The sequence below is a fragment of the Larus michahellis genome, chromosome 1 (assembly GCF_964199755.1).
Source record: "Larus michahellis chromosome 1, bLarMic1.1, whole genome shotgun sequence".
Lineage (NCBI taxonomy): Eukaryota > Metazoa > Chordata > Aves > Charadriiformes > Laridae > Larus > Larus michahellis.
In genome coordinates, this window is record NC_133896.1 from 174,681,499 (window position 1) to 174,709,307 (window position 27,809).

Here is a 27,809-nt window from a genome sequence, read left to right on the forward strand (position 1 = left end):
CTCCATTTCTTCCTCCTTATTAGTCTATCTGTGAGGTTCAAATTAATATTCATTTTTCCTTGGTTGTAGGGACAACCCAAAACTCCTTTTCCACAGTTTCAAAAAAAAAATCCAGATGAGCTCTGCAATTCCTTCTGGGGCCCACAGGTGAAAAGGCTGGCTGAAGTTTCTAAAACACTTCTTAAATAGAAGGGAAAAATCATATAAGCCTTTTATTATTGCCCAAAACAACCTCCTTCACATAACGAACCAGGATGAGACAATCAGACACAACTCAAAAGACTTCAACTAAGGGCAGATTAAGCATGAAAACCAAACCTTTTGGGTCACGACAGCTACTTGCTCTATCACCATTACATCTGTGCTCAAAATGGAAAGAAACAGCTCAAAAACTCCTCCTTTTTTGTTGTGCAAAAAAAGAAAAAAAAAATCACTCTGAGAAACTCACCTATTAACAACTTCCTCTGGTATTCTGAAAAGTTTATACTATGCTGTATAAGGCACAGCTGACTTAAAAATACATAATAAGAAAAAATATATTAAGTGGTCTGATAGCAAAGTTTGCTGCATTTTGCATTCATAGCAAAATGAATATATTCGTTAACACATTCATTTACCTCAAAATCAGAAACCGACAAACACCAGCCCTGACCAATACAGAGCAGATTCTTTGCTCGCCAACATAATCACAGATTTCAAGAGCAACACCAGTTTCTTAAAACATATGATTTTACCACATATTAGAAACAAAATAGGTTGTTTTCCAAATTTTTCCACTAAGTTTCCGAATCAAGTGCTAAAGCAAAAAAACACCTGTCCACGCAAAGGAATTTCATTCTTTCGAGTATATTGTCTCATTCTCTTTAATTAAACAGAATAGTACTTTACAACTTCGATGGAAAACAAGTGTGTAACTAGCATGCACCAAGCTCCTGGAACACACAAAAAACCCAAACACACCGATCTGCCACTAGATGGCCTCAAGACAGCAATTTCATGCAACTTGGGCAGCTGCCACTAGATGGTAGCTACACATCACTAGATGACTGCAATATGCCGGCGAGCTCAGAAAAAAGTTTATTATACTTCAGTGGAATAAAATGAAATGAAAATAACTAACTTCACTGCTTTATATTTAAAACAAAGGCAGCCCCCCTACGCCCCACGCCCCCAGGACCCTTCTACCAATGCTGTACGTAACAGTCACGGGATGAGGTGGGAGAGCACATCTGGAACAAGCCGTTCTTTCCATGCTCCTCTCCCTAGAGCACAGTGCCTGACACTGTTCTCCTGCATTTGAACTAAGTGAGGGAACTTATTCTAGGCTCTCTCTAATCTGCCACCTCTACTTGCAGCGTTTAAATATATCCCACCCTGAAAAAAAAACCCAGAAGATAGCCATCTATAAATTTCATTTTAATTCCTGCTCTCTTAAACCTACATACATCAACTTTATGGAGATTTTTATCTCCTTATTAGAGGGACAGGAATACACCATCCACTATTTACAATCTAACCTTATTAAGTTAAGCTCATTTTTCATTTACTTCTCCAATTTCCCTACAAAAGAGTTCTGAAAATTAGTACTACAAGTCTATAAATGCTATGAGTTTTTGTGAACTCCTCATAGTACGAACACAAACAAGTAAACTTTATCCATTTCCATATGTAACCGGTATCCATAACAGGCAACACAAATCCCAATTAAGCATACACTTGCATAAATGTCTTGCAATGTATAAGCACTCATTTTCTGCATTTCATTCATAGGCAAGCAAAGTTGGCAGTAACACAGTCTCAGAATAATCAAGAAAATTATGATCTACCGAATATTTTTGTCAAATGTGTAAAAGTAGTGCTCTGTGCAGACAGTCTCAGCTAAATGGCTATTTGAAGAAAAAGTTGCCAGTTTATCCAAGTAAACTTCTGCATTCTGGAAGGTGCACACAAGGTTCTGGGCACGCAGTTTTGGCCAACTGCACGTGAGGGTCATTGGAGCCTTTCTGGAGCCTTTGATTCCAGTTCAACTTCTGCATAGCAGGATTTTTACTACCACTGTGCTCCTAGCTGCAAGCTAACAAGTCTGTTTTCAGCTGTGATTTTAAGGACTTAAAACATATTAGAGCAAACAACCCACCCACTTGACCTCCAGATGCAGTGCTAATGAAAGCCTGGAACCAGGATTTAAAAGCAAGTTCACACAATACACAACCTAAATAGGTTAAAAAAGTTGTAGCACATATGGAAGGGGGAAAAAGGGAAAAAGAAAAATGAAGCCATAACTGCCTTTGTCCGCAAGAATATATACCCTTTCTATGGTCCAACTACAGAAAGAGGTCAGACTACAAAACTCACTTTGTAACCCTGTATATGTATTTATATATTTGCTATGTGAGGTAGACACATATATTTTTATCCCAAGATGCAAACACCACGTTGTCCTAGTACATCGTACACCAACATGAAAAAAACTTCCGTGAAAGTTCTGTAACCCGCATCTGTAACAGTTAAATAAAAAGACTGTGAAAGACATTAAAGAACAAAGAAATAAGATGAGATCTAGGTTGAAAGACATAAAGGAGATTTTAGCGGATAATCAATCAACTTTCATCCTGATGAATGCTAATCAGGACAACCAGATCCCCAACACAAAGCTTCCATCCAGGTTCCCAAACGGACTCATTTCAGAACGGGAAAATACCCTCAGAAATTAGAAAGAAGTATGCAATTGTCAAAACTGAGGCAGCTTCTTTCTAGAAGTAACTTATAGTGGCTAAATCTAGCTTTCCTCAATGGAGTACGTAAGTACGAGGTAAGACACGCACTGTGCACACACGCAGTACCTAAAGAAGTGCTACAGTAGTGCTGGCTGCAGCCAGACGTTACCTGGAGACAATACATTTTTATACGCTAGCGGTTAGTTCAACCTGAAAAATACGTGTTGTTGGATTTGTTCCAAAAATCCACCCACAGCTATTTAAATTCACTACACTAACATCAGCAAGTTTTATACAGCACATCATCTCTCTCTCAAGCTTTTTCTACTTAAAAATGGATTGCCAGATTTCTGTGATCCAGCCGTTAATTCAAGTTGGTAGTCCAACTAGAAAATGACAGAATTTGCTAATTCTTAGGTAACACTGCAGCCTTGCTATGCCTCAAAACATTTATTATGATTTCGCTTTGTGCTCTTATCTGTGACAGATGCCACAGGAAAAAAAAAAAAAAAAAAAAAAAGTGCAACGTATCTGCTACAACTGGAACAGGAAGTGTTTGTATCTGTATACATGTAAAAAAACCCCAACCATTCATTACAGTACATTAATGCAGTTTACCACAGCTATCTTTAGAAATATTCCGTAAGAAAAAAAAACAAAAAAGGTACAATTAAGATATACTTCAGTAGGTCTGGGATACAAGATAACTTACTGAAAAATGCCAACATGAAGATGCCATCATTGCCCACTCTAAGCTGATCTGCATCACTGAAATCATCCCGTGGTGGATACTCTTCTTCCTGGATTTACAGGTTAGTGATAATTTAGTGACAAGTTTATTTTAGAATAACTATCTGTAGGATTAAAGTATTAATTATGTTTCTAAAGCTAGAAGAAAATTTACAGTTCTCTAACATGTCCACATCAAGGAAGTTTAAAAGAAAAATATTTCATATCGATTAATCAAGTCTTATTTGTTGCTTATATTGACAGAGACCAAATTTAACTGAAAAGTTTCTGTAGAAGATATGTACATAATGCCTATTCATCTTAAATGGAGCTAGAAATTATTTCATATGGCTACTCTAACAATCAAAACCAACAGAAATGTTTTTTCTTACTGTAGCTATCTTGATACACAGCTAAGCTATTAAATATTTTTTGCGAAATCATTACATAGTATGTTGTATTATTTTCCTGAGAGAAGAGTCTTTTAATGCTTCCCAAAATACAGAATAAAGCTTTAGAATAGGGTTACTGTCTTAAAATAAATTGCTGGTGCACCAGCACTACATTAACCAATTTGACTATCCTATAACCTACAGGAAAACATGCAAAGCAAAGAAAACGTCTAACAACACTAGAGGGCGCAAAGACATTAAAAGTGTTTAAAAGTCTTCTGAACTCAAAAAGCACAGTGCTTCTAAGTCAAACAAAAGTAAATAGAGATGTCGGTCAAAACGCTCCAGAGATTTCTCCCATCCTGTCAAAATACTAGATCTTAAAATACTGAAAGTCTGAGTTTGTTTTGTTTCTCAGTGCTTGATTTTTCAACAGAACTTGGCAGATCTTGCGTACTGCAGTTCTGCCGGCAAGTAAAACAATTGCTGCCACTGTAGACTGGCAAGTGTAAAAGTTTTCATGATGACAGTACTTACTAAAGAGAGCCTGATGAAAACTGTAAAACCAGTTAAAGACACCATTTTTATACTTAAATGAATAACATCAAAACAACGCGGGATGATACAAGTTAAATAATGCTGTCAGTAGCAGCAGTAATATGGCCTAGACATATAAGCATGAGCAACCTTCTTTTCCTACTTTTTCTCCCATTAATCATAATGTATTAGAATGGAGATAAGACATGACCTATAAAAAAAAAAAAAAGAAATCAAGGGAGATCAGTTCAAGTGAGATTTACTTAACTGGTTCCACCCACAACAAACACTTAACTACTGAAATAATGTAATTCTGATTTTAACACATTACTCAGTTGCTGTAACAAATGTTATTTTAAGTTCATAACTAAAAGAGCATTAAACAACCACAGTGATCTAAAGCTCTGTCACATGATTGACACGTTGACCTTTGTCAACACAGCAAAATAATTTACCAGGGTATAGCGATTATGGTTAAAAATGTGCTAGAACAAACTGTACCAACTCAAGGCAGCCAGCTTTACCCTTCGTAACACGGCCGTGAAATTCCAGCTGTGCTCTTTATTTCAGATTAATTAACCAAGACTCTGTATCAGATAACTAACTTTAAAAAACACTGCTCTTCACATAGACAATTACAAGGAAAGCACAAAAAGTTAGCTGAACCACAATCTGAAAGGGCTGTAATTGAACTCTACATAATTTCAGATGTCCCTACATGGTCATCTTAAGTGACTTCTATGAAAGCATTAGTTTATTTAGTTCAACTTTGCTGCAGCTACAAGACTGACGCCAGGGGCGGGGTGGGGGGGGGCGGGAAGGGAAGGAAGGTCTGAAAATGCATTAAACAGAGCGCTACATTTGAATGTGCTTATCTCTTTATCTCTGAAACGTATGCCACAAAAGTTCCCTTCTCAAGTCAGGACAACAGAAAATATTTTCAATTTTAATTTCAGAAGGTCTATAAAACCCCATATAAAATAATTTTTGGACTTTTTTTTTTTTTAAACTGTCTACTAACTACTGTACTTCACACCGGCATTTCCAAACCAATTAGGGAATTACACTCTATGCAAAATGTTGCTTCAGAAAAAGAAAATTTTGCTCAACTACAATAACAAGTTTAGCAGGTGTGAGAAACACAGGTCAATACACAACCCAGGGACATGAGAGCAGACATTTGCAAGAAGGCACTGTTGTAGTAAGTGTGAACAAGTTGCAATTTATCACACCTGTCAAAAAGGTATTATACTAAACTGAGTTCTATTTACTGTCTCCAAAAATTGGCATATGAAAATTATTAGAATGTTTAAGAAATAGTTTCCTGCACTAGGAATGCATATTCAGCCTATATCTACATCATTTAGTATTTTGTGGCTTTTTTTTTTGTCTGCTTCCTGCAGACGGAAGACGCTAATTGGCCACTGCCGAAGCCCCACTAATACTGGCTGTCATTCACAGCGCTCTCATTTACTGTAGTTGGTGTCAACTGCCCCAGTCTTTCTTCAAAATATAATTGTTTGCCACCATTCATTGAGGAATGAAAAGGGACAACGCAGAATGATGCTGCTCTCTGCTGATGCTTAGAACTAAACGTAATTTCATAGAAACACTTCTGTTAGACATTGACATTTTTTATCAATGAGAATAATTATCTATTTTATTTGTATATCTATTTTTTTTTAATGAGAAGAATGTCATATAACACCACATACAAATCCATAAGATAAATAATACTGTTTTAGTATCTCATACTGAGTTTTGACAAATTTAGCCATGGTTAAGGATCATGGCCGATATTTCTTGTTTGCTAAATATGCTGAGATCTGTATAAACAGAAAGCTTACTGCTCCTATGACCACAGAAACATCTAAACAGCAAAATATATTATCAACATAAATGGCATGTCACACAGTAATTTCTCTAAGCAAAAGAACATCAAATGGTACACAGCATCTATTGAAGTTGAACCTATTAACTCCTTTGAAACTACAGTGCTCTCTGTAGCATTCTGCAGAAAGAGAACTGTTCCCCCCACCCCCCAATGCTTTTTAACTTCTTTCAAAATGAAACCTAGCATATGGTGAGACAACCCAAGTAAAGAACCCAAGTTTTCAGGAACTCCTTTGGATAACTAAACTGATGTAACTCTTCTCAATGCAGTGGATTTATAGAGAAAAACTTCTGAGGAAAGGGTCAAATTACTTCATGAACCCCATAAATGATACCTTCAGCGTACAAAACAATATGGAGAAGTTAACGGTGAGGGGAAAAAAGGCACAATGAACCCCAGAAGCATTTTTTTGCCAGCAGGAAAATTCATAGTTAAAGTCTAAACTAGAGAGAACTATACCATACCTCTGGACGACTGAGGAATATTTCATCAAACAGACTCCTAGACTCCCTAAACTGGGCGTGCTAAGCATGTAAAAACAGAAAAACATAAGACAAATGCAACTGAAAAGCATTAAGTAAAAGCCATTCATTGCAACATACAAACAAGTCAGTTAACTGTTAGCAATATTTTTGCCCATTTACATTAACCTTTCAAAACTGACCTTGAGAATGTGAAAAGGAAAACATCAAAAGCCAGGGTAACTAATGCAATCGCTACTGATGACATAGGGCTGCTACAATTTCTTTGATACATTGAGCTATCTGGGAGCATTTGAAAGAAATAAATGTTTATACACAATCTATTCTTGTAAGGCAAGCTACACAAAGAACTACAAAACAAGTACTGAAAGTTTCAGTAAATGTTTAGATTGTTTGTACAAACTGTGGATACAGCACCTATGATGAAGTCTTTAATATGGTCACACTGATGTCTTTTGTAAGATCGCTACATGATTCAGAGGAAAAAAAAAAATGAAAGCTGTTTATTTAATGTGCTTTTTATACCATTTTCTTCTCTTCTGCTCAACGAGTAGGTTTGTAGCCTGCACGCTTTGAACAATACCATGAAACAATTACCAGCTTCCTGTATCACTCAAGGTAACATAAGGACATTTAAGTTTTTCCAAGTGTTCACATGATTGAAGCGAAGAGGCAACATATTCTCATTTTACAAGGCAGAAACTAGAGGCACAGATCATAGCAGAGTTCACAATGATAAGAGCACTAATTTCCTACGGCTGGAAATAAAAACTGAAAAAACTACATGTCGTATCATTTGTGCATGTTTTGCAAAGCGTGTAACACACAAGTCAGATACTGCCTGCAGCTGTCACTGCTTGTGATCTCCAAGACAGTGAAAGTGAGAAAAGAATTAAACTTTGCACTACTGGTATGTCGTTAAGTGACTTATCTGTTCTTCTATGGGTATTCGGAGCTAAGGATCAAAATCCTTCCCCTCAAGATGGCAAACCACCACTCTGACTATAAGATGACCTTTTTTTCTTATTCTAGTCATCTGCCAGATTAAGACAGTCTTATTACACAGTCTTAGTCTGCCCCCAGTGTAAATCCATAAGAGGTATTAAATAAGGCAGGGATTTTGGGGCAGTATCACGTGGTAACGTAATTAAAATGGCATTAATTTAAACTGTGACGGTACATAATTTTAATATCATCTACTAAAGTCGAACTCAACTTCAGCATTTCTTACTTTTTCCCCAGATCTCAACTTTGCAACCTTAATACTGTCTCTTCAATATATAGCTTTGTGTACGTGCATATGTGTGCTTTAAAAAAAAAAGAAAAAAGGAAAAAAGAAAAGAAAATTAAAAAAAGCAAAAAACACAGAAGCAAATTGAGTAGAAATTTTATCAAACTTGATCTTTAGCAGTTAGGATTTTGCTTTTAAGTACACTGAGTAGACTTCTGATACTAACTTCATACTGCCATAAGTCTACAACTTTTTAGTCAGTCTCTGCTTTGGGGGAATGATGGGGTGTTCCTACTGATTTTCCGTAAGTGAAGTTGTTGTGGTGTCAGCACCTAGCTCTTTAATGTCAAATTCTACTTTTTTTTTTTTTACCTGGAAAAGCAGATTATGTAAAAGTTTATTTCTCACTTTGTCACCATATCCTACTCTCCTACCTCTTAACTCCAGATTCCTACTGCCTCCCTACTCATTTCTCACACACCAGCTTCAGCTGCTCTCCCAGTAGTACCACATGTTGTCCCACTGGAGTTCTTTTCTCCACCAATCCCAGTTTATCCTTCTCCCTTCTGTTTCCCATTTAAATCTCTCTTTATTCCCTACATACCCCTGCTCTCCATCGACCCTTGCCTTTTCTCATTTTGACTTAGGCCCATCCTTTCTGATCCCTGCCTGTGTTCACTTTGAGACAGTTACCTTCTTGCCCAACCAGAACCAGACTTCTACAACACATAAGCTTCAGAAGCTCACATTATTGTCCTTCTTCCCTCCACCTACCTTTAATGCCCTTGCAGTTGAATTTAGTGGCTTTCCTCTTCCCTTCTAACCAAAGCCTAAGAATAATAAAACTACTTCAGGGCACACCAGAAATTCCTATTTCTCAGTTCCAGTGTTTTCACCAAAAGCAGTCAGGAGCGTTACTAAGGTGTATCTATTTTTAGCCCCGTAATCCTACTCTGACACAGAACACTTGAGAGCATCTTCTGGCAACAGCACACCTGCAGTCTCATCCCCTTCAGAGCTATGAGCAGTCTAAACTTGTTCATGCAAGACAATCTCCACACATTTACAAAATTTGAAGCTGTGTTTATCAACTGTGTAAATTCATTTTTCAAATACTTGTAGTTTGGCCAAAGCCAGGCACATTTTCAGAGGAATGGCAAAATAAGTTTCTGACACTGCAACCTGAACACGTGAAAAAAGAGTTCTCCAAAGTGAAAAAAGTCTAAAAAGGCAAGGAAAAAAAAACCACTGGGTTTTTTTTTGTTTTTGTTGTTTTCTGCTTAGCTTTGTTCTTGAAATTGGCTGAACCCCAGACCGAGGTTTTTCCCTGTGAAATTCAGGTCAAGGAAGACTGCTTGCCTGTCTGAAACTTTCACCCCATGGCGTTCTACACATACAGAGTTAAAAGCAACAAGAATCTTGCAAAAGAGTTGCACGTGTCCTGTTGGAAGCCTCACAAGACTGGTAATGGTACCTTAAAAGTTAAGGTTTGGGTTGCTAGTGTTCCAAGTGGGTTTAAAGGTTTAGAATTTCAGATTGAGTGTTTCATTCAGACCAATACTGCAGCAAAAATTTTACTTATATGACAAGCTGTAAGGACAGATTACATAGAATCCATGCTCCTGTTAAAGCAGTTAAAAGGTTACAACTGGGGATCGTCACCTCATAGCAGAAACTTGGCAGATAACCATGCAAATATTCCTGGTTCCCTGCTGCATTTAGTGAAATAGATTTGTGTAACGCCTTCACTGGCAACGTTACACAAATCCACTTTAATTTTAGCTGTGCATACCTTAAAAGTGAGTGTAGCACACTGTGATTACAGCACAGCAGTCAAGGAAGAAACAGCCTCCCACTGGGCGAGCAGATTTTTTTTTTTTTTCCAGTCACAAGCACGCTGCAGAGATTTTTCCAATGCATCTCAAATGCAATCACATTGGATCTCAAAGTGGAGATTTTTAGTGAAAGCACTGGAAGCCTAATTTGGGTATAATACGTTATGGCCAATACTACCAAGCAGCAGAATTTCCATATTCCAAAACTTGGGAGAAAAGAAGGAAGAACTTTGCTTACAAAACTAACATTTAACACTAATTGCAGATATCAATTTTCTATTTTGAAGATTATATTCTTTATAATGTTAATTCTTACAAAACTATAAACACTGAATGTATACCTATTACTTACTTTGCTGTTTACCGTAACTCGTGGCATGGGTTTTTTTCTGCTTATTTTAAGTACTTGGAACATTTCTTTGAACTTTAGTAATTATATTTTCATGGAACAAACAACAGGGACCTTTCCTTTTAAAAAAGATATGCCTTATTCAGGGTTTTGCCCCCTCAAGACTGTTGGAATTCTCCTTCCTCTCTAACGGCCTACTTTGTCCGTTGTTTTGTTTGGTTTTTTTTACCATTTGAAACACTAAATATCAGCAATAACTCTACAAAGTAACATTAGTAGTGGATACCTAATTAAAAGATGACAAAACACCAGATAAACTATTAAAACAGGGCAAAATTTGGCTTTTAAAGATTTTTAGACAGCAGCTATGCCTCAGAAAAGAGTGAAGATGATACACTTTTCATAGTACTTTACAACTAACTTAAACTATCTATATAAAACCTAAGCATCCAAAACATTTAAATCACCAGCCCACTATTATTTTAATAAATAGGCCATAATATGGGCCCAATTGTTATAAATAATTAGATTAGCCTAACGTGTGTCACAAAATTGAAGCAAAGCAGAATTGTATCACTTACTCGTTGGGCAACTTCTGCTGCAGCAGCTGCCATTGCTGCAGCTTTGGCCTTCTCTGCTTCATCATAAGTAGGAAGAGAGGTAGCTACACTGTATGGAGGTGGTACAGGATAAAATTCATTGTGTGTTTCTGTTCAAAATAAAGAGGTTACGCATTTTTAAGCGAGAATACTAAATTTTACATGCACATAACTACTGAGCTTTAAAGTATATTTTTCTCAACAGAGGCTGAAATTGATCATATTTGTATTTCAAGTGAAGTCTTAAAAAATCCCTTTATTTTTATAAAATAAAATAGTGAACAGGGCTTTTAGTTGCTATTCAAGGCAGAAGCCTGAATCTAGATGCTGCAAGGAGCCAACAAATTTATTAACAAGAAGATCGCATTTGCTGAGTTACATCCCTAGGCATTCCAACCAAAGGCTTTTAATCAAATCATACAAAACGCATGCATAGAAACATCCTAAAAAAGAAAAAAAGCTTTAATTATCAACATCAATTAGCTACTTAAGTCCAGTAAAAATCAGGCTGTATTTTTATTAGCATGGCCTTGTTCCTAACTCAAGTTGTTCTGTGAAAATCGTTTTTTCCAAGATTTCAATTTCACCTCATTCTTTTAAAAATGTTCCTTCTATCAAAACGGACAACAGATTTAATTCTTATACAGTGAAATAGTAAAACATCATCATATAGAACAGAATTACTAACAAAATGAATAAAAGCTAATTAAAACACACCTTGAGCTTCCTCCTACACCCAGCAGTAATTCGTAACAAGACAGCTTACGCGGTAAAGATTTGTCAGCACAGGTCACATGGTAAAAAGATTTGTCAGCACACCACCACAAAGTTGTTATATATAGAGAGAATTCTGCATAGCTATGTATTTACTTGCAAACACTGTCTCAAAGGAGAGGGACAGGAAATTGATTCTTTAACCAACTTTAAAAAATTAGGGTAGAGGTTACTTCTAAGATATTTATTTGGCACATGGGAGATGCAAATCCAAGCAACTTTGCTTAAATGGGGACTTGGATATCGCCTGCTGTTAAGTCTCCCATACCCCAAAGAAAAGTCACAACCTCGTAAGAAAGGGAGCAGTGAATAAATATAGAGAGAAACCCCTGTTACTCATTTTCCACAACAAGTTTTAAAGGAAAATGAATCTTTTCATGTCAATATTTTCACCAAACAATGGCACACGCTTAAGAAGTTTGAGTTTTGACAAATTAGTGCTTTGTTGTTTTGTGTTTTTGTTTTTTTTTATAAAGAGGTAACGAAAATTGCTAATGAGGTCTAATAATGGAGCACTACTCAATGATGTAGATTAAACGTGGAACTGAACTACATGCAGACTTAAATGAAACCTATTACACTAATTAATGAACATCCACTTAGTCTAGTAATTTGGAACAATCAGCGTAATTTAGAAGTGCGCTTCTTCTGAAGAAGCCAGACAAAGGGCTGTGCGTGAAAGCATAGCTTTTTACTGCAATTGTGTGCATAGGGGAAAAAAAACACCCACAAACAACAACAAAAAACCCCCAAAAAACCGCAGCATCGTACTACTTTGAACCAAGTGCTGATTCATACACACTCCTCCCTGACAAGCTCTTAGGTAAGAAAAATACCTGAGGTTGCAGCTGCTTCTACAGCTATGCTACAGTAAGGTGGAGGGGAAGTATCTGCTTCAGATAAGGCTGCCGTCTGGGGCATCTGCGTAGTCTCCGTAGACGTGGAAGGCTGCTCAGCCGCTGAAGACTCTGAGGGGTCATCCTCATTGTGAAGCTTAGAAGACAAACACACAAATTTCAGACGCGTTCAGGCAATACTTTCTATGACAGTCTAGTACTTGCAGAACCGTCTTCAAAAAGAGAGATTACTCTGCAACAAAACCAAAAATTATTTACAAAACTGCATGTGACTACTGTAAGTGGTCCAGTTAAATCCTTTTAAGCAAACAGCTAAAGATAATCTTAAATGGCATTTTTTTTCTTTTTTTTCCCCCAGAAATGGATTCCTTCTCATCAATCATGTTCGCAGAGCCTTTAAAATCTGTTTTTATAAAGGTTTACTGTATGGGAAAATGCTGACTGTAAAGTACTTGAACACTGGTACACTTTTTTTTCCTCCTTAAATACATTCATAAAATGTATTAACCCATTTAAAAATACAACAGGTGAGCAATACTGTCTTTTCTTGTACTAAACAAAAAGAAATAAAAAACATGACAAATTTCTACGTCTATAACTGGGATTATTATACTCTTGGATCTTGTCAGAGAGCTTCTCCATTCAAATTCTGCGACTTTTCAAAACAATCTGCTGTTCTTTACAGACTAGAAAGAATCCTTCCCCTATAAAACTTTAAGTTGCTGGTTTGTTTGGTTGTTCGTTTTCTTAAAATGCAGCTTTAAAAGACATGTCCAGTTAAGCATATACAGAAATAAGAATTTGAATAAGCAAGAACATTATTAAAACCATGGAATTCGGATCTAGCAACTAACATTTCCAGCAACTAACATCTTTTCTTAGAGAAGTATTTTTGATTATTTTAGCTAATTTGATAGTGTTTCAAATATGAATCAAACTTTAAGAAGAGTACTAGCATTAAACAAAAGAAGTGCTAGTTCCCACTAGTGTGAACTACAAGATAAGATGCCTAGAAGGCAGCTACTGAAGCTCCATATTTAAAACCCAGAAAATAAGTTGAACATATCTGAAAAAAATAATTCTGTAACTTGAAATTGCTAGTTTCTATGAACAAGCATAATTTTAATAACAAAATATTAAGAATATATCTGTATTAATTTCATATTAGGCAAAGTACAATCAGATTACTGGAAAAAGCATATTCTCAGAAGAAAGCAAGCTAAATTCTTTGCTAAGTAGCATAACATTCATACCAAAATTCTTTTATATCCAGAGTATATCAAAGTTCACAGAACGGCTGAAGTTGGAATGGACCTCTGGAGGTTATAAGGTCCAACCCCCCTGCTCAACCGCAGCTACCTACAGCCAGTTGCCCAGGACCACGTCCTGATGGCTTTTGAGTATCTCCAAGGATGGAGACTCCACAACCTCCCTGGGCAACCTGTTTCAATGCCTAGTCACACTGACATTTTAAAAAAATAAAAAATGCTGAAAAAAAGAGAAAGAAATAAAAGAGTGTTTCCTGATGTTCAGCGAGAACCTGGGAATCTCCTGTGTTTCTCTGTGTGCCCATTGCCTCTGGTCCTGCCTCTGAGCTCCACTGAAAAGAGCCTGGCTCCATCCTCTCTGCACCCTCCTGGCAGGGATTTACGTACACTGATGAGTTTCCCCCCCGAGCCTTCTTTGCTCCAGGCTGAAAAGTCCCAGGTCTTGGAGACTTTCCTCACAGGAGGCATGCTCCCGTCCCTTCATCACCTTGGTTGCCCTTTGTTGGGCTCTCCCCAGTACGCCCATGTCTCTCTGGTACTGGGAAACCCAGACCTGGGCATAGCAGTGTGGCCTCACCAATGCTGAGCAGAGGGGAAGGGTCACCTCCCTCCACCTAATGGCAATGCTTTGCCCAGTGCAGCCCAAGGTACCATTAGCCTTTTCTGCTGCAAGGGCACGCTGCTGGCTCATGTTCAAGTTCTGCAGGTTACAAATTCCGTGCTTTTCTTTCTAATGAAAAACTAAGGATAACAGCAGGAATTAAAAGCATAGAAGACATTTCAACAGTAGGCAGGTAAATCAAAACTATAGTTGAAGGGAAAACAGAAAATGCTTCAGAAGAAGTTAGAGCAACAGAACAACTTCATTGCAATTTTTATATGGCTTCTACCACACTCTTCTCTTTAAATGTGTCAAATTAGAAAAAGTGATAACATTACTTGCTAAAGCATTTTTAATCATTTTTCAGGAATCCCTCCAAATACTGTATTCAAAGAACCACAGCTTAAAGATTAAAGGGTTTATCTATAAACTACATATATATGCACACACATATGTTAAGTATATATACACACCCAGGCACAATACGCACACGAGCACATACTATTAAGGAGAAGTCACCTTCAATGGAACTGATAGGGGTTATCGAGGGTTTTTGGGTACTGAGCAATCAGGTCATTTAATGGCTAGTGAGTGGTCCAGAAGAAGTAGTAACCTGAGAAATACGTATAGCAATTTAGAGTAGTTAAGGCCAAAGAAAACAAAACCTCTTCAAAAGATCCTAACATATTTAGGGATACAGAAAGCAAAGTGAGAAGACAAAACACTCAATTCTAAAAATATCAAGCAGGTCAGAAAAACAGCCTGAGAGCTATAAATGTTACGGTTCTAAATTAAGTACTATAATTCACAAGAAAAATCTAGTATTGCAATGGATATAGCTAAAATAAAACCTTTTTTAAATAAAACTGTGATTGCATTAGCAATGAGACAAATAACAGAACAGTACTGGCATACTTTTACACTAATGGCTGGTACATCCGCCCTCATTTGGGATGTGTATGCATTTCTGACTACCCCACCACAACAACCTGGTCTACAAGCAGAGGAAGAAGTAAAGCCTAGGTAATGGATTTCTGTCCATTACCTCCATTCTTCCTCTCCTTTCATCCTTCACTTCAATCACCGCAACTTTTTGTCCCTACCAAGCCACAGTATGTGCTGTCACTATCATGAAGACACGCAGAGATCTGCAGCAGCTCATTGAGTAGTAATATGCTCTTTGACCAAAATCCACCAAGGAAATTAATTTTGTGTCTTCTACATGCTTTCTTGAGAAGTTACCTTTCTCCAAATTATCTGTAATTTAATAATAGTTACAAATGGTCAAAGTAACATGAGGGTGGAAGAAGAACAAGCACACGAGGCTTCTTGCCTTCAAAGATTGAGTTAACAAGTCATTCAATTGTTATAGCAACTGCAATTAGGAAACAGAAAAATTCCATCCTAAGGGCTCCCTACAAAAGAGTGCCGTTATGCCCTTTAGAGCATTCAAAAGGTCTTTATTTTGTAGGACTCATATTCAGGGATCAAGCATTTCTGTTCATCCTGTCTTCCACTATACAGACCTTTCAGAAATTCTGAAAGGCATCAAGGTTATCCTAATGCATCAACTTAAAGAAAAATCATAAGACTCCTTACAGAGTACCCCATCATAAAAATCACAAGAAGTGGATTAAGCAGCTTGAGTATTTACAGCTAGAATAATAAACACAAGTTGTTCCACGAACAGAAACCAGCTTTTGTTAGTTCTCGTTCAAGCATCCTGTCTCCTACTCTCTCCTCAAGGCAAAAACTTCAGCTCCTCCAAAGGGACTCAACTGGGGTAAAAAACAAACCAAACCAACTAAAACCCACAACTGCAGCAGAACTTGCCCCAGCAAGCTGGAAATTTTGCCTATGCCAGCAAGGTAGACAGCGGTGGTTATATCGTTTTGTCTTGTAGCAACACTGCCTTGTCTACACAGGGCACCGACTCTCCTCTGTGGAGTCACCAGTTTGCTTGAAACCAGTAAGAACCTGACTACCTTTGAGCCTCCCCCTTCCCGTTTAATTTTGGCTTATGCTGTCTGGTAAATTTAGAAGTTATTTTTGGAGACAGGGGAAGAAGAGGCCTGACACTCTGCATAGGTTCCATTGCCATAGAAACCAACCTAAAAACACTCAGAAGGGAACAGAATGCTTCTGTTTCAAGGCATTACTTATGCTACGTACTCAAATGTTACCTGAAACAGCATTTAACATTCAAAGTCTGGAAATGGTATCTAAGATTTTTTTTTCCAATAGTAAGATTATTTTGCCCACTTTTTAAATTAAAGGACTAAGGAGAACTCACGGTTCATCATCCCAGCCCCCTCCCAAGCCCCCAATGAACCATTATACAATAGTAAGCAATACAGCTGCTTTTGCCAAAATTATGGTCAAAACAATTACCAGGACCTATTAAACTACAGACAACTGTAAATTAGTACCTTCCCCTGCCCCCCACCCTCACATTTTAAAAGCAGGACACAAAGACATTTTTTTTTTCTTTCACATCTTAGTCTGTATGCAGGGCACCTGGCTGACTATATGGAGCTTTACAATTAAAAAAATGGAATGTTTTGTTGTTAGACATACTACTCTCAAACTGTTTACACAAGTATTTCAATCCCTGCTTTTCCAGCCCTCGAACTACAGTATGTTACAGACTGAAAAGTCACGATGCTCATATTCTCAAGATATATATATGTTAGGACACTTAGAATTCAAAGTTCAATCAGGGAGCAATGGCCCTTCTGCCACCAATGACTCAAAACCACATGGCAACTACTAAAGAGCATACAGTACAGGAAAAAAACCCATTATTTTCCTTCATATGATTTTTACCCTATACTACCTTTGGTTTCTTTTCCAGAAAAGCTCTATAACAAAAAGAATGTATAGTATAGGAAAAAAAATATTATTTTCCTTCATATGATTTTCACCCTATACTAACTTCAGTTTCTTTTCCAGAAAAACTCTATAAAGCAATAATTCACTATTGCTTTTCAGAAGAAGTTAAAAATCAATGTCAGACCTTTCAGCACAAAAATATTGTGGTAAATACAGCTACCTTTATTTCATATTTTTTTTTTATAAATAATTTCTTTAAAGAAGTACTGCATCTCCTCCTGCAATTTATTTCCTGAAGCCTGTTATTTTGTTTGTGTAATTATTTCCAAAGTAATCAGATGCAATGCCTGAAATCAGCTGACACCCTACAAAGAACACGAACCACAAGGAAGTGCTCAGTGCAGAAGCCTTTGCTGAGGGGACTGATGCAGACGCTTTTACTCTTTAGGCTTTTCAAAATAAAAAACTGGGAGGAAGATCTCATTCTATACTTACGCTTTTCATTTACCTGCAGATAGTAGTTTTGTCTGACCTACAAAAGTTTGCTTGCCTGGATAAACAGAATTTGCTTCATTTGTGGTGAACTGACTGATTGTACAAGAGTGGCAACACAGGCAAGTTATTAAAATATGCCAATTAAAAAAAAAATAAACAGAGGAAAAGGAGAAGGATACATTAAGATGTCTTAGGTCATCTGTATCACACTGACACAAAATTAGAACGATGTTTTCTGATAAAGTGCATCAAAGTAGCACATGCTAGCTCTAGTCATAGCGTAACACTCACAAACAGCACTCGGGCTGTTCCTGTTACCTGATTTTATGCAGGTTTCAAAAGCTTGTTTTCCCATTTCATAAAATATGATTTACAGAAATCAGTACACTGTAAAATTACCACAACATAATTAACTTCAACAGCAAGTTGCAAGCATTTTAAAAAGACGACCTTTATAAACATACACTACTTTCATGCTATTTGTATAATTTATTTAGTGTAGCATGAAATTATGCAGAAGATACTACCATACAGGAAAAAAAAAAAAAAAAACCATCCAAAAAACATCTAGTCAGCTTTCTTTGCCTGTTTCCTTTCATACCTTTACTCATCTTGAAAAAGCCTGACTTTGGGTAAGCTTTTGCCTCAGTTTCAGTAGCGATGGTTCTGCCTGGGCCACCAGAGCTTCACAGCTTTCTCACTAGCAATCTTAAATTACAAGCATTTTTAATGTGTCCTCCTTTCTAGCCTTTCAAGTGATATGACAATTATGTTTTTGAAGAAGCCTGGCTCCTCCAATTTTCACCTCACACCAACCAGCTCATGGGTTGTTTCAAATTGCATTAGAACAAATACAATACATAGCAACCCCATAATGCTGGACCTAATATTATGCTTTAAGTATGGAGACAACTAAGTAGACCATGCAAGTTCAACCTTTGTATGCAAGCCAGTCAGTTGGTACACTTCCTCCACAAAAAGCAACACTCTTAACAAGAGAGATTCACCTTTACTTTGCAGAAGTTAACACTTTGGTCTTCTAAAGTCAGTTTTTTAGACTATGCCAAAAAGGTCAACCAAAAATATCTACTTACTTCAGCTTCTAGTGCTGGAGGGAAGGGCACAAAAGACCCATCTCACGACTGCCTGTGCAAAAAAGTATTTCAGCATTTCTGCATTAGATTCATGACATCTTCCATACTGCTGTACAGGTATTTATTCCATTGAAATTCTACCACAGGAAATATTAGAAGTGTACCCAATAGCAGGTTAAAAAGAAAACTGCTATAATCTTAGTTAAACTTTCAGGAAGCTCCTCCTCTCTTTACGTTACACCTGATATTTTCATTTGCTGAAAATTTCAGAGGTCTTTTAGACCTGCCTACTTGTTATGATTTGTAAATCTGTACTAAAATGCCCCTACAAATGAGGCGCTACTCAGACTGAGGCTTGAAAGCATAATTCTTTACCTACATAAAAACAATTTCACTTGAACAAACGCAGGCTGTGTATTAAATGCTTGTTTTGTAACCACATCGTGCGTTTTTTCACCTCGAGTAGTCTAAAAATAGGTTTATTCATCTGTAAATAGCTAAGTATTAATCTTGGGATTAATTTTTCAAGGAAAAAAAACACCAAAGGAAATCTTGAAATAAAATTTAATTCTGAACCTGTTACAAAAATACTTCATGTTGGAAACAGCTTTGACCTCTGTTTCCCCATCTCTATTGTTTCTGAATGACACAAAATGGTCTCAACAGCTCACGGTATTGACTATTAGTTTTTTATTTTTAGAAAAACCCATAAAACCTATACCATTAACCCATAAATGCCATTCAAGTGCTAAGATCAATCAGCCCTAATTCACGTCACCAGCAGCCACTGGACAATCAAAACTAAAACCAATGATCTGTAATTACACTTAGATAAGAATTACAGGAGCAGAAGAGATAAATATATTCTTCTACAAAATGAATGTTTTCATTTTCTGGTTTATCAGGAAAAAAAAATCCCAAAAGAAATATTTCACAATTCTTGAGGGAAAACACCAAACTAAAACACATCTTAACTTAGTAACTTTCTCCTGAGTATCAGTTTTTATCCTCTACCAATAAGGTAGTTTACAACAACATCATGCCTTTTTCTTCAAATTCCTGTTGTAACACCAATTTACCACAAACCCATGCAGACCAGATCGTTAATTTCACAGCTAGTAGGAAGGCAGTTATTTGCAGTTCAGCACCAAACACAATTTTTTCTAAAACATGTTCTGGACACAGCCACAGCGCTCCAGAGAAACATCATCCTGTAGAGACTGTGGAGCCTTCAGATGAATAAATACTCTATTAAAGTACTAAGCAATTAAGCTTATAAGGCATTTTAGTACATTCCAGTAAAACATAAAAGTCAAAACCACAAGATTTTCAGCTTTTATGTATTTAAAAGTAACCAAATTTAATCAGAATTTATGACTGCACAGAACAGATACACATTTTTTCCCCACCATCCCATCACTTGGCAAGCATCGACTATCACATACCCAGATCTAGCAACAGCCCTTCATGACAGTGGAGTGGTTTTGATTTTGGGGTTTTTTTTGGTTTTGTTTTTTTTTTTTCCCTCCTTGATGCATCTGTGCAGAAAGTTTTCAACAGCAGTCAATACATTAGAAGGTCAGAGGTGTAAAAGCTGCAGTAGAAGCAGAAAAGCAGAACAGAAGTCCATTGCTGCCGTTCCACAGCTGTGTAGAAATACCAACTGTGTCTGCTAAATAAGGATTAGGTGCCATGGAAACCCACAACCTCTGGAGGCAAACTTCTACCAAAAAGAATCCAAAGAGATTTATACCAAATGCTGCTGAAAAATATGTTGCAACAGAAAGGCTTTTCTGCCAAAGTGAGACTCCTCATGTAAAAATAAAGTGATCCATAGCAATTCAAAGTGTTTGACATGAACCGCACTTAAGCGATAGTTAAATCATTTTAGTCAGTACTCTTTAACTAGGGATCTTTAACCTATTGGATTTTTCAAGTTGTTGTTTTGGGGTTTTTTGTTTGTTTGGTTTTGGGTTTTTGTTTTTTGGGTTTTTTTTGTTTGTTTGTTTTTAAACAAGCTTATAAGAACATTAAGGAAAAAAAAACAGAAACAAAAACACAAACAAAACCCAACAACGGTGACCAGAACTTTGTGAAGAAAAAAAATAATGAAATAAATTATATTTATTTACATATATATATAAAATTATATTTATATTTTACATATATACTATATATATGTGTGTGTAGATAAAGATCAATCTCTCTCCCCATCCCAACAGCTACCCTACCTATAGCATTTTATGTGTTCTTTCATGTTTTCAGGGATTATAATCCAGATTTAAACAATTAATTACACACTTACCAGCACAACATACATATTTGCATTCATTTCCTATGGCTTCTAAGACACCTATTTTTTCCCATCCCCCACATTAACAGCTAAAGTGGAGCTATTAGTAATGGGCAGTAACATACCATGTGCCCATATGGGAACTCTTTTAAAAAAGTTAATATTCTGAGACTAAGGCTACTGGAAGCGTAGTTATCCTTAAAAAATATATCCATTTCTCTCCAATTATTTTTTTAGCTTTCTTCTCTACTAAAGAATTATTCAGAAATAATTCTGAATACTAGAATTTTGGCAAGATCCAAACAGGTAAATGCTTCGTATTTACTGTAAAATTGTAAATCAAGCATAGCTTCCAGGAGCTTTTCCTATTGCATGGTTACAGGAATTAGTTGTGAAATTCGTGAACAAAAACCTGAAGTCTCTTATACTAATAAAGACTGTGGCTGGGACCACCATTTTTAAAATCTTCAAGTATAAAAACAGTATTTCTAGAAAGAAAAATGGTAAAAAGGTAACTCTAGAGCTTGTACACTATGAAGTATTGCAACTCTGAGTTACTCTAGAATTTAGAAGTTATAAAAAGACTACCACATAGCCTTCTGTTTGTCAAATAGTAACTTGAGAACAGCTTGAGCAACTAGTTTAAGTTCTATAAACCAAGTACAAAACGAGGCTCTCCTCCTTGAAGATTTTCTAGTTAGAAGTAAGAGTATATCATACAGACCCATTAATAAAACCGAAGGATGTTACTGAGACCAGCGGTCAGTCTAAGGCAGTGTTCCATCTCCAACACAATCATCAGGATCTACATGGGCAGCACACCAGCCTTAGCCGCTTATTTGCCATCCATTTTCTTCAGATGCCTCCAACATTGATGGCTGTTACATTATGGCTGGTAAAGTGTATATCTCTGCCTATTCCATTTGCATTTGTTATGGTTTTGTTAACTGTGAAAATTCTTTACCACTCACTGTGAATTTGTGTTCCTGAATCTGCCTGTGCTATCTGCCTCAACGATCTTGTGTATTAACAAACTGCATATGTTCACTTCTCCTTGTCTTTTCTGTGACTCAACCCAAATTTCAGTGAGAGCTTTCCAGTTTTAATCTTGCACAATTTGGTGAACAACGGCTCCGCGACTGCTTTGTCCACTGTCTTGGTGACTTTGTAAGTGTTGATCGCTTCCAACTACTGCCACCCATTCCAGAACCACTTTTAAGAAGGCTGCTTCCCTTTACCTTCTGTAGCTCCTCTTGCGAGATCCCAAAACTGCATACAGTGCCCGAGTTTCGTACAATGATGCTTCCTGTTCATTCTCACTGTCTTCCCTGATGACAGACAATGTTTTATCAGGATTTGTTGGCAGCTGCCACTAACAAACAGCTTCAGCAAACCACCAGTGACAGCTCCAAGAATTGCAAGTCGAAAGGTCATGGCTTCAAGTTAACAGCAGCTTTATAGAATCAGTACAGAAAGTAGATCACAGTCACTCTAAAGTTGCACAGAACGTATGAAACACGTAAACTATAAAAGTAGAGGGAACAGTAAAGTCTGTAAAATTAGGAAGTGGACAGGGCTGTCACCGTGAGCAAACTCAATATTCAACAGTTAGTTCCGGCTTCCATTTTAGCCTACATTCATCTTGGCTAAAAAGTATTATGCATGTTTCATTTAGAAGTCCAAGTACAGTAGGAAGGTTTATGCACAATGTTTCCTAATGAAGACAACGCAGGAAAATGCTAAAAATGGCAAATCCATTTTACTAGGGGAGGGATAAAGAAAAAGAGGTGGTTTTTTTTCCTGGAGAAGTATCATGGTAACTGAACTACAGAAGGAGCACACAGTTTCACATTAAGCTCCTGATTTGAGAGAGGTAGGCAAAAAATGACTCTCAAGTTTGTGCCTCCTGTATCACAGGTAAGTAAATATCCTTGAAAATTCTGCAGTAAAACTCTAAGAAAAACGTGAAATGTCTCAACTTCATTGACAACACAGAGGTTTTATTGCTCGTGTATTTGAATAAAGCCAGTCAAGCAGGAACAGTTTCCCACTCTACAGTACCAGTTAGCCCAAAATGAAATCATTAATTAAATAATACATCAATCAGAGGATATTATTAATCAATAAGAGCAACCCTTTTTATTCTTAATAGAGGGTCAATTGTGCCTGACTTTTCAGCATATCTCATTTTCTTAGTAACTGGAAAATGGAGTACTCAAAGTCCTCATCTTAAGATATCAGTAAATCAAATCATTAGAGAGATAATGCAGACAGAAATTTCAACAGCTTAAAAACCGCACACACATACAAAACACCAGCTGAACACACTTTTTGTGCATTGCATGCAGAAGAACAGGCTCTACTGAAAAGATTCTCATTTTCATTTGTGGTCTTCTTTCTTTTCCATCCACTGTGGGACTCACAGCTTTAGTAAGGTTTAGTAGCAAAGATAAACACAACTCACACAACAATAATAAACACTAAAGGCCCTTTCTCTGAAGAATGCATTTTTATGTCTCAACAGATAGTATTGAGTTTTTTCAACTCTGCTGTTAGAGCTAAAAAGTGTTGACTAAGCATTTTAAAGCAAGCCTACAAAATATTTGGCCCAAAGGACAATACTCTGGATCTTTCGGCTGCTGGAGAGATGATGCATCCGTCTAGAGGCAGGTCATGTTTTTGTGGTTATAAGGCAGCTGAACAAAAACAACAAAAAGCAGCAGTCTAGGAAGCTCAGCTCTTCAGAGGAGAGTAGAAGATGACCAAACTAGTGCTATCTGTAAACCACAGGGAGTATTAAAATAACTAACTAAATAAATAAAAAAAAAAAACAGTAACAGACACCGAGGTATGTGAGAAAGGAACATGGGCCACACCGCTCATCATCAGCTGCAGCCCAGCACGGCAGGGCTTTAGTGACCTGCTTGTTTGTTCGAATTACGCGCTCTCATTCTAGAATTTGGAAAAGGTTTTTAAGAATATACAGCTTGTGCGAGTCTTTTTCCTAATCATATATTCTGTGCATTTGATGCAAGTCAATTTTGCGACCACAATCCTGGAGTTTCAATTAAGAGTCTTAATGCTTCAGTACATTCCTTAAATACCGTTTCCCTTAAATTTCAAAATATGACAATTACCACAATCAAAATAGACAATTGGCCTCAGTATCACCGAGGGCTCTTAGCCCAACTGTCTCACGCTTTACCAAAGGCATCACTCACTCCTCAAAGATGGCAAGTGTTAACTACATTCACCATTACCAAAGCAATCCTTAAATATGAGCTTGTGCTGCTTTATAAAAAAATAAAAAACCAAACATCCCCCCGCCAACACTCTTACTTTCTGCAATAAGGAGATAACTGATACTGTAAGCATCCTTTCGTCAATAACTTTTCCTCAAGGTTGCTCTATGTAACCTTTCCAGATTAATCAGGGAAAAGCAAAAACACATTCAATAATTCAAGCTACGTATACACCTTTACCAAGGACATGATTCTGACCTTTCCTACAACAATAATCAGTCAACATTAATAGGATTAATGCCAAAAGGTAAAATATTGTTCAAAGCTAAAATGGACAAACTATGTTTGTGAATATGTTATCATACAATAGTTGGAGACCAAACTTTTATTTTTTTTTACTGGAAAGCCACATTTTACAAGAAGGAAGATGACAAATCTCTGCCAAACACCTGGAACAGTAACTCCAGAGAAAGAAAAATGGGATTACAAACAGAAATAAAGTAACATACAGGCTATTGACCAGATTTTGTTGTGTCTACACCACTCAAAGTTTGGAGGCTTGTCTTCCAGATTGTTCTGTCCATTCCAAACACAGTTGGAGGAGGCACAGCAAGGGATGGGGTTGGGGGGTGACTGGCTATCTAGTGTTTTGGCTATAGAGTGACTGAGAAGTGCATTCGACTATATCAGTTTTAGGCTAATCTTAGCCTGCGATAATGGAAACGATGCTTAAATGGAATAAACAGTTAAATGTTAAAATGGAAATATATTTTCCACTTTCACTGTAAATCTCAAAGCCGTAAGGCATCCGCATCCTGACATGTGCTGTGAGCCCTGTCTGCGCGAGTCTGAAATGACTTCACCACAAAACAGAAGAAGTTAGTCATTTTCATTGAAAACACAGCTGGCGAAGGGGGTGCCCGTTTTACTAAAATCAGCTAGCTGTGACAGCACTTGTCCAGGAAGTGGGAGACCTAAGCCTGAGGCAGCTCAAACCCACAGTCTTGGCTGTGCAATAGCTTCATGTCAGTAGGAACAGTTGGCAGTGCGTCCCCAACCTAACAAGTTGCCAATTTTTTAATTTTTTTTTTTTTTTTTACTCATCATTTCTTTGGATTACTTTTCTCTCCATTTGAAAATGTCTTGTCTAACGTGGGTGCATTGGTATACGTCCATTTATTCATTCCTCTTTCTGAAGTAGCTGACACACCTGAAGTCTAGAAGAAGGTCTAAGGCTACCAAACTCAACACAATGTTCACATCTATGACTGTAAACTGAGCACTGAGGTCTCACAAAGTTAGGTGTGATGACATTACCAGTTGCCACATCTTCCTTGTTTTGCCAACACTGTCACTGGGGAGAAAGTTTCAAAATAAGCCTAGAGTTAGCCATTTGTCAAAAGTACCTCATTTTCCCCATCCAGAAGACGGCTACTAACATTTCGTATTAAAGTAGCACTTGGTTTCTGAAATTAGCCTGATGAGGTTCCTACCATATTTTTCAGATACAAAAAATTAGAGTTTCTCTTTTTTTAAAGTAGCATGAAAAGAACGTATAGCTTGGCCACATCACAGCTGACTTCTGCTAACCATGCTATTTGAAGGCATTTTATTCCTGTTACTGAACTTTTGCCTTTTTAAATAGGATTAGAAGACTTACTAGATGTGGCACATATGCATGCCACCGCCTGAAGCTGTCCTTTTACATTACATGACTCAGTGTCACTGATCACATACATCTTTCACTCAGTGATCACGTACATCTTTCTTTTGGCTTTTTGCGTCTTTCGAGAACCTAAAAATCTCATTGTTTCTCAGCCACGCCAAGAGCTTGCTGCCATCAGAAAGGACAGTCCTACCCTCTCCTCCTGCACTACCCTTGTGCAGACTCAGCCAAGACCTTTGGAGAAAAAACCCAAGTGGAACAACCCAGGTAAGCCTTGCTGATTTTTACTACTCATTTTATTTTGTTCAGTATGGTAAAACCGGTGCCCTATACAACTAAACCAATTTATGTTGCAGGGCCAATAAAAAGAACACCCTATGTCCTTCTGTGCCCACGCCAAAAAGAAAGGAAACTGCCCACATGCCACAACCTGTGCCCACATGAAGAACCAGAAAGCTATTGTAACCGCAGTTACTCCACTTGTACCAGTGAGCCAGCGTTTCTTCCTATGAATCAGACACAGAGCTTTGGTGTTGTATCTGTGGCCCTCTGAAAGAGAGATCCAAAAACCAGCCAGTGACGGCAACACACAAAGTTAAACCACTCTGCTTTAAATTTACAAAGGGAACTAGACAGAAAGGATTGTATCTGTTTGGTACCTCATCACCTTCATTTAGAAGGAACACACAAAGCGACATGAGGTTTATTTCCTTGTTCACATGAAACACAGAAGTACTTGAAAACTTAACTAAGAAGTGACAAAAGCGTGAAAATGTATTACTTTAAGCACTAACTGTATCACTACCATATCTGCAAACATACCTCAACATCTACAATTTCTCTTCTTCGTTTGCAGCAGGATTCTTCATAAAAAAATAGGGAAAAGTGTTTATAAAAATGTTAAAGCTATTCTTTAAAAAAAAAAACCCACTATGTTTGATAGCCAAATTTGTCACAGGTAAAAATGTTACAGAAATAAATTCAAAATTTCTAATGTTTATTATAAGTGAATTCCAAAAAACAATTAAGACACAAGAATAGCCAATTCTTCGAAAGTGTAATTTACCTCATTTCAGAAGATCCTCATTTGCTCTTCTAAACTATTAAAGGTCTAGGCTAGGTGTTTCACGTGCAAAAAGTCAGTATGCTGAAAAATTCTGACTTCAAAACCAAAGAGGTTCAGTGCAACTGTCACAAGCAACAGTAAAGCTTATCACTTAATGCACGATAAACATAGTCCCCAAGATGCAGTATTTTATCTTCCAGTTACAACATCGCCACTAGATCTGTGGAAAGCAACAGAATTTCCCTAACATAAATTAGCTCAATCTGTTTGGTAACACTAAGAGTTCTTCAAAGACAGTAAATATGAAAATATAGAAAACATGCTAGATATAAGCTAGGGGACTTATATCAAAGATGTAGAATAAACAATATTTGGGGGTTTATTTGCCAATCACTATTAGGCTCAGTCCTGTGAAAAGAAAGGAGGAAGAGATTTTTCTTTGTGCCCATTTCCTGCGTAGGTTGACTTTCATGCTTTTGAGACGTACAAAGACAACTTGACTTTGATTAAGGTTTCTAACCAGATAACATTGTGAAAGCAAAGAGTCAAGAGAGCGAAAGCAAAGAGGCACAGAAAATTAAGCGTTATCCGAGATATTCCTAAAGCTACTCACAACATGTAGCATTATACAGGCAAATGGATTGGAATAAAGTGTTTACAGGAGCAATTTTCATCTCTTAACCCTGTTTCTAAAAAGCACACACAGCTTACATTCATACAAGATTCACAGACCTTTTAAAAAAATCACAATTTCTTTATCCCTCTACAAATAGCAGGCTGCTGTTTCAGAGTCTTGCATCACACATCGCTTACAAACCCCAACAAACCCTGGTGCTACAGTGGCACAGCAAGTTCA

The 27,809-nt window shown here is 37.1% G+C and overlaps 1 protein-coding gene across 5 annotated transcripts in view; it reads right to left on the minus strand.

Moving 5' to 3' along the window:
* NDFIP2 (Nedd4 family interacting protein 2) overlaps positions 1 to 27,809 on the minus strand; it is a 44,756-nt gene that overhangs the window by 12,742 nt on the left and 4,205 nt on the right. For 3 of the 5 annotated variants that reach the window (XM_074563308.1, XM_074563347.1, XM_074563318.1), the window contains exons 2-5: positions 12,376 to 12,532; positions 10,748 to 10,875; positions 6,734 to 6,793; positions 3,430 to 3,517 (exon numbers count right to left, since the gene is read on the minus strand). In XM_074563308.1, the coding sequence (XP_074419409.1) occupies positions 3,430 to 3,517; positions 6,734 to 6,793; positions 10,748 to 10,875; positions 12,376 to 12,532 (433 nt within the window). The remainder of the gene's footprint in view (positions 1 to 3,429; positions 3,518 to 6,733; positions 6,794 to 10,747; positions 10,876 to 12,375; positions 12,533 to 27,809) is intronic. The other 2 variants (XM_074563327.1, XM_074563337.1) reach the window with 1 other exon arrangement.